This window comes from Microtus ochrogaster, linkage group LG1 (genome assembly GCF_000317375.1).
Source record: "Microtus ochrogaster isolate Prairie Vole_2 linkage group LG1, MicOch1.0, whole genome shotgun sequence".
NCBI classification, from domain to species: Eukaryota; Metazoa; Chordata; class Mammalia; order Rodentia; family Cricetidae; genus Microtus; species Microtus ochrogaster.
Window position 1 is genome coordinate 2,270,563 of NC_022027.1, and position 7,943 is coordinate 2,278,505.

General features: G+C 59.1%; 1 protein-coding gene across 1 annotated transcript in view; it reads left to right on the forward strand.

Annotated features, from left to right (window-relative positions):
• Positions 1–6: 6 nt before the first annotated feature.
• Positions 7–7,943, forward strand: part of Gna11 (G protein subunit alpha 11) — a 16,092-nt gene continuing 8,155 nt past the window's right edge. The window contains exon 1 of the mRNA XM_005358969.3: positions 7–225. Coding sequence (XP_005359026.1) covers positions 90–225 — 136 coding nt within the window. The 5' untranslated portion in view covers positions 7–89. The remainder of the gene's footprint in view (positions 226–7,943) is intronic.

Sequence of the window (7,943 nt, forward strand, 5' to 3'; positions counted from 1 at the left end):
GACGGCGGACGCACCTCTGGGGCCGGGCCGGGCCTTGAGGGACCGGGACGAGGCAGGGCCGGGCCGGCGGCGGCCGGGGGACCGCGACGATGACTCTGGAGTCCATGATGGCGTGTTGCCTGAGCGACGAGGTGAAGGAGTCGAAGCGCATCAACGCGGAGATCGAGAAGCAACTGCGGCGGGACAAGCGCGATGCCCGGCGCGAGCTCAAGCTGCTGCTGCTCGGTGAGCCGCGTCCCCGTGCCGTGGGACCTCTGTCACGGGGGCCGGGTGGGCGACCGGGGCATCCGGGCCCTGCCTGGGGTCCCCGCGCGCGCAGGGCGCCCGCGCCCGCCGGGATCTCAGTCTCGGGCGACCCTGCAGCGCCAGCAGAGCTAGGTGACAGCCCCACGCGACCACCCTTCCCCCCCTCCCCCCGCCGACCGCTGCCCAAGGCCGGCCGGGCCACCCCGGGTGTCCCCGGAGCAACTGGTCAGCGCTGCCCCGCAGCGGTCAGCCCTTCCGGGATTGCTGCACCCTGCGCTGTGCAGGTGGCCTGGGCCTGCGGTGGCCAGTCTCCGCCGTGCAATCCCCGGGGCTCAGCCTGTGCGACCCTTTGTGGCCAGCCTGCCTGTTGCTCAGACTTTAGATTCCTTCGGGGTCAGCCTCCTGCCTCTGATATCCCAGGAGGCAGGTTTCTGCATCTCCTGGCCATGTCGGTCCTCAGCACACTTGGGGACTTGCTTTCTCTCCTGAGAATTCTTGCCAGGCGCTGGCCTCTGGCCCTGCTGCACCGGTCTGCTCTCCCCTCTCCCCACATATCCTCAGGGTGAACGCTGTAGGCTGCCCTGCCCTCATGACACCCGTTGGGCTTCCAGATTCCCCAGGATAGTTCCCACTTGGTTTCACCCTCTTCTCTGCCTCCAAGGACTAGACACCCCAAAAGTCCTGCTTTGCTCTAGGCTGGTTCCTTTCATGGCTACTCCCCTGCCTCCCTCCCTGTTCTGTAGATCTCTGAATTCCTCCACATTGGAGCTGGGTGCAGGAGAGTGGGTGGCTCTCCTTCTTTGGGCTTCTGTTCACCCGAACCTCTTTGGTTGTCCCAACAGTCAGCCTTGCAGCCTCCCTGCCCGTCCCTCTAGGGTCGCCGTCCACCCCAGAGCAGCTCAGTGAGTGTCTCCTGCTCACTGGGGTTCTGACTCCTCAAGGCCCACCTGTTGCTGGGAGCTAGGGAGCCCAGGTTCAGCTGTCCCCGTGTTGTTACCCCAAATAAGAGCCCCAAATGAGGGCAAGGTGGCCTGGGCCCTGTGGAGGTTTACAAAACAGACAGACTGGGGAGCCCCACCACCCCTCCCAGCTCAGTCTAGGAACTGAGGCCCAGGGCAAGAGGTGGCCTTGGAGAAGCTGGGGAAGGGACTGTCTGGAGCCTTGGACTAGGAGGATGGGAGCCGTGGGACTGGCATTCTTACACGGAAGAGGACAGGTAGGGGCACTGTCTCCTGTTGCTGTGGCCTGTGTGCTCTAGAGTAGAGGAGCCTCAGTTACTTCCCCCAGCATGTTGGAATTCCCTCAAAGCTGCCTTCCAGGAAGGGAGGGGTAAGGAGAGGACAGGCCCAGGGCGAACAACAGTGGCCCCATGGTAGCCATTTGGGGGTTACAGTGTGGCTCTAGCTAACCTCTGCAGAGGGTCAACTTTCTCTTGGGGACAGTAAGCTGCTTCATAAGGATGACATCAGGTGACCGAGCCCAGTGGTGTGTCATCCCAGCTCTGTCCCTTCCCCAGCGCTGGCCTTGAAGTCCCCTCAGATTCAGGGGTGCTCCCTGGTCCTGCGCTCTGGCCTGGCTGAACTGGCTGGCAGCTGAGGGGCTCCGTGTTGACCTGCACGTGGTACAATCCCTCCATCCTACAAACTTGTTCTTGGTGCCCCCTGTGCGCTCACACTCTTTCCACAGAAGCGTCTGGGGCTGCTGCACAGAGACGGAGTAGAAGAGGGACAGTGTTCTTGAGTAGGACATGCCTGAGCATTGCTGGGAGGGCTTCCCAGAGGAGGTGGCCTTGACCTTGGCTCTGGGAGCTCAGAAAAGTGACCATCCTAACAGCCTTTGGTCCCAGCCATTGGAGGGGTTTCTGTGAGCAGGGCGGGGAGTCTGCCTTGGAACCTGCTCTACTCTCCTGCATGCATTGCGCTCATAACACTGTCCTTCATCCTACAACGGCTGTCTGCAGGGGGACCTGTGGCTCCAGAGCAGGCAGGATCCCCACCTCTGTACTGGATTCTGGCCTTAACCCCCAGGCTTGAAGCCGCCGCCCTCACACTGACAGTGCACCTGTGGGGAGCAGTCTGGGAATGGGTTTTGTTCGCTGGTGTGTCCCGTCACACCCTGCCGGTTCACATGTGGCCTGGGGAGATTGTTCAGCCAGGCAGAGAGGTTCAGCCCAGTGTCCCGTCTTGTTCTTGCGGTGGGCGTCCTGGGCGCTGCAGGGTAGTGAGACTCATCCCTGTGCATCACTCAGTGTCCCCAGGCTTAGAACCTCTGCTCAGTCACGCTTGGTCGTGTCTGGTGTAAAATAACAACTTGCAAAACTGACTGGTGACCAGAACAAGTTCTCAGAAGTGAAGCCACACAGGGCTGACTGTGCACACCTCCCATTGCGGGGTGCCACACTCCGGCTTTTCCTGTGACACTCCAGGTGGTTCTTATGGTGACCAGTGATGCACAGGGGACTAACCGGAGAGGCCCTTCTAGCAAGCAAGGCGTCCATTTCCACTCATGTCGCCACTGTTCTGAGGTCCCCATGGTCCTCAGACTCTGCTGAGCCTTGGGGCCTCTGCCTCCCTGTGTGACTCCAGGCTGGGACAGAGCAGTCCTGCCACTGGGGAGCCAGCCACCCAGAGGTCTCACTTGGAAATCCCTGTCCCTGAGGCTGGGCAGGGCTGGGCCCAGCTTTCTAAATAAAGCAGGCGGTTGGCTCCCAGCTTCCTGTCCTGAGCCGCGGGCTGGGCGGCCAAAGGCCGGGGATCCGGCGGGGGTGGCCCAAGGGCTGGGCTGGCCTCCCGCCCTGGGAAGGAGGCCTCAGCTGGCTCCCTACTTGCTGCTCCTGTCCCAAGATCCTGGTGGCTTCAGGCCACTCCTCAGGAGGCCAGGATGTGCCGCCCCTCCCCCTGGGGTCCTTGAACTTATTCCCAGCAAGACACACAAGACACACTCCATCCCCTGCACCACACGGAGCAGATGTTGGGGCACAGGCCTGGGAGGTGAACTCCTAAGAGGAGTTCAAGGTCTTCTTAGGTTACATAGGGAGTTTGAGACTAGCCTGAGCTGCATGAGACCCTGTCTCCAGAAGCGGGGACAGGTTGTATCTCTAAGGTTTCCCCACTTTGTGATGAGACCTATCTTGAGTCAGAGGTGACCGGGGCAGTGGTGGCCCCCTCAGCCCTGTGCCAACAGTTCCCTAAGACGTCTGCAGCGGCCTGTGCTGCGGCCCCCTGTCTGCGGGAAGCACAGCTTGCCTCTCTACTCGGGCCACCTGCTCCAGCTAGGACCACAGCACAGATGGCCCTGCTGGGGACAGGCTGTGGCCCTGGGAGCATGGTGAATGCAGAGCGAGGTAGCTCAACCCCTGGACCAGTTGTTCACTCTGTCACCCACTGACTGGTGTCTTCAGAGACTCTTTATGTCCCCAGGAGGAAGCCAGCCAGGGTGTCGTTGTAGCGACAGCAGGCTGGGCGTGTGTGCTGCTCTACTGGAGACTTCTGGGTTCAGGTGTAGCTGCCCCCCACAATCACCAAGGCTCAGAGCAGAGTTGAGGTGTCTACAGGAGCTGGACTGCAATCTCCCTGGACCCCAGGCAGTGGCCTATCATGGAGAAGGCCTAGAGTGTGCAGGTGCAGGGTGGGCTTCACTGTTCACTGTGTAGCCATGTGTGCAGGTCTGTGCCTCAGTTTCCCTGGGGCTAGGCGGGTTGGAAGCTGGGGGGCACCGCATCCAGCCACTGCTGATCACAGCTGTTTGTCATCGTTGGGACTTTTTTCCCTGTTTCCTTGGTTCCTCTATTAGAGACGCTCTCCCCAACTTGGGTGACAGGGTCCCTGTGCCTGACTGTTCCCTGTGGGGCACCCCAGTCCCTGCAGGACACTGGATAGCGATTCCTGCTTCCACCTATTGTGCCTGGAGCTCCCCAGTGTGACGGCCACCCATGTCCTCAACGTGCTTCTGGGATGGGGTCCAGGAGCAGCACGATGTCCAGGTTACCACTGTTTCCATGCTGTGTCCTCTGCTTCGTACATGACACCCACACCCGTGGGCTTTGCTGTTCCTATGGAGTGGACCCCTTGGTCATTGGAACCAGCTACTCAGGGTGCACAGGGGACACCCTGGGCAGTCCCCCCTCTGGTCCTTCAAGCTGTCCCATGTGGGAGTGTGCCTTGGTTGAGACCACGAGTTTTCTTTGGGTATCCTGGCCTCAGTTTCCTCTTCTATCAAGTGGGAGTATTGTCCCTGCGTGGTAGGAAGTGCTGTGGGATTCAGTATGAGGCAACGTGGCACTTACTGCAGTGTCCCCTGCACAGTTGTGTGTCATTAGCGACTGCCTGGGGACTCAGGTACACCCACAGCAGTGTCCCCAGGATCTGCGGTGCTCAGAGTGCCAAGCTGCTAGGTGCAGGTTTTGGCTGCATTCTGCACACCCAGGCTGGTGCACTGCTGGCCCCATACCCACCTCTGCAGGGGACTGAGCACCCCGGCTTCTGGGTCACCACAAGGTCCGAGGGTGGCTGTGTGACAGGATGTGGTCACTCAGGGGAACACCGTGCTGTTGCATCATGGCCATCCTCAGAGGCTCCACACGGTCAGCGGTGGGCCCCTACCTTGGGCCTGTCCACAGTTGACAGCTCTGAGCACTGGCTGTTCCAGCGTCACTGTGGCTGCTAGGGGCAGGGTCTGGACTTCCTGGTGTGTCCCCTCCCCTCAAGTAACGTTGTCACATGAGGATGTGTCAGCTGGCGAACTAGGCAGTCCAACTCTGCCCCTTTGCCAGAGTACTGAAGTTTGAGCCCACAGGGTATCCTGAAGGGCCATGTGGTGGGCACAGGGTCACTGGCTTGGCCCAGTTTGGAGACAGGAGACTGATGGGCATCATGAGGAATTTGCAGGGAAGCCCTGGAGGGGCTGGGGATCCAGCCCTGCCCGTGCATTCTTTGTGCCTAGCCCACATGAATAGGGTTTGATTTTCTGTCTCAGAGCCCAGGCTCTCCTCACACTCACTACGTAGCTGGTGGTGACCTTGAACTTCTGTTCTTCCCGCTTCCACCTAGGAGGAGCAAATGCTGGTGAGCTTGGTTTGTGGGTGCTGAGGATAGGACCTGGGGCCTCACATGTGCCCGATAGTTACTCCACCACTCAGCTGTAGCCACAGCCCTGACCATTCTGTAGCCCAGGCTGATTTCATGCTCCCAGCGCACAGTGCAGGTTTGCTGTCCCATGCATTCCCTCCAGAGGGGTAAAGCTGGGAGGCCATACCTTTAGACTCCTTGGGTGCGAGGCATGCTTTGATCCCACCACTGAAGAGGCAGAGGCTGGCAGATCTGTGAGTTCTAGGCCAGCCTGGGCTACATAGTAAGACCCTGTCTGAAAAAAGAAAACCAAGTGAGGAAAGCCTTCCAACGTGTGGTGAAGACAGCGGCTGTCAGCAAGTGTCCGCTGTGGTCGCCGGACCTGGTACTAGTGCCTGGGGGCATGTGGAGGCCCAGGGCAGGGGGTATGCCCAAGAGTGGTGCCTGCAGGTTGTGGGGTGCTCAGTCTGGGCTGCTGTGCAGTGGAGAACATGAGCCTTCACTATCGGCCACTGGTGTGGCCTATGACCCTCTGAGGCCATCGGTGCCCACACACTGGGGCCCATGGGAGACTTTGCCACCAGCCCAGAGATAAGATCGCAGCAACGAGTTCAGAGACTGGTGCATGTGGCCCGCGACTGTTGGTGGCAGGCGTCACCCTTACAGCTGTGATTTTCACTACCCAGGGCACTGTCATGAGACAGGACGGGAACCAAGCCTTAAAGCCACAACATGCAGCTGTGTTCGGGCCTGTCATGCAGTGACCGTGTGACATCAGGCCACTTAACTGTTCTGTGACTCAGTTCCCTCAAGTAGGTCTCAGTGATAGGTCCCGGCTGAGCCTGTGGGCGGGGCCTGAGCCTGTGGGTGCTGCTGTAGCTTGCATGGGGCTGCACTTCCTCACCTGACTCCAGGTTGACTCACTGGGTTACTGAGGGCCTCCATGGGGAGATGACAAACATGCCGCTCCGCATGTTCCAGCGTCACCCAGGATGTGAGGGGCATTCCTGCCTCCTCTTCCCACCTCAGTCTTTGGTGCCAACACCCAGCTGGCAGCCTCTGTGAGGTGACTCTGATGCTGAGACCGTGAACATATGTGAACACTGTGCCAGGGGATGGGTACCACAGCCAGTGTCTGCAGCTCCAACCCCATTCTCCCACCCTTCCACCCATCCATCCCTTCATCCTTCATCTGTCTGTCTGTCCCTGCCTTACAGCATCTTCTCCCTTCTCCTGCCTCTCTCCCAGGGTGGAGGCTCAGTCCCTCCATCTCTTCTCTTCCCACTGGGGAGGTCTGAGTGGCCTGTTTGAACAGGTCTGGATGTGGCCAGCCTTTCTGGGCTCTGCTGGGTGCACGCTGTGTGGTCTGCGAGCTGCAGTCTGTGTCCTGCTCTGTGGGTATCTTAGTCTTCAGATGGATACAGCAGACGGTGTCAGCAGGGGCAGCAGGATGCCTGGGGACCCCCAGTATCAAACCACCCCAGCACGAGCCGGCTGAGGACCACAGGCTGTATGAATTCAGTGGCTTTATCCTGGTGTTTTCTGGATGTGTGTAAAAAGTGCTGTTGTCTGTGGGCTCAGAGGTTGGAAGCAGAGATGAGCGGTGTCAGAACCCTCACTGACACCACATGCAGCTTCCCCAGGGAAAGGCGCCAACCGGGCATTCCTCTGCCCTTGCTTTGTGATCCGTTCGTCCAGGTCTCACACCTGCTGCTAGTCCACAGGTGAACCTGACTCTGCCCTGGGCAGGAAGGCATGGGGAGCTGACTCTGAGCTGGGGGAGGGGTACCACCCCCCCAGGACTCCTTAATGCCACCCCTGTCCATCACCATGGACACTGGCTGTTGTGTGTGGTCCCAAGTATGACTTGGGTCTGCTGCATGGGGGATCCTGAGCCTGTACCCCGCTCTTGGATGTGGGGTGACAGGACATGACAGCTGTGAAGTTGGCTCCCAGAGACATTGCCACTAGTGAAGCCACACGCCCGGGTACTGGCCCCAGCTATGTCCTTGACCCTGGCACATGCTGTTACTTTGTAGCCAAGTCCACAGGGTGGGCTGAAGCTTGGACCCAGCCAGGCCTAGCTTGCTGTCCAGCAGCCTGAGTTCCTGCTGGACTTGGGTTCTTGTGGTGGCCCTCTTTTGTCTGGGCCCATCATTACAGTGGCCCTTTTCCACCCAGTATGGTGGCTTGTCATCTTTTGGCAGCTGCCTGCTTGAATGTGTCCTCCTTGGGCAATGTGTTAGGCCAAGCTCAGTGGGCCCAGGGCAGGACACTGGGACCTGCTGGTTGCTGGCAAGGGCACAGTGACGAAAGCTATGGGACACCCCTGTGTTTCTGTGGGCCTGAGTCGTAAGAGCAGAAAAAGTTGCAGTAATTTTTTCCACATGTGTGCAGTACCTGTGGTGGACACAAGAGGGAGACAGATCCCAAGAGCTGGGGGTAGAGCTGAGCGTGGTGGGTGTTGGAAAACCAACCCAGGTCCTCCACAAGAACAGCAAATTGTCTGTTAAGCCTTGGGGTTTTTTTGTTTTTGTTTTTTTTTTTTTTTTTTTTGCTTTGCTTTTTTTTTTTAGGGGGTGGATTTCAAAACAGGGTTTCTCTGTGTAGCCCTGGCTATCCTGAAACTCA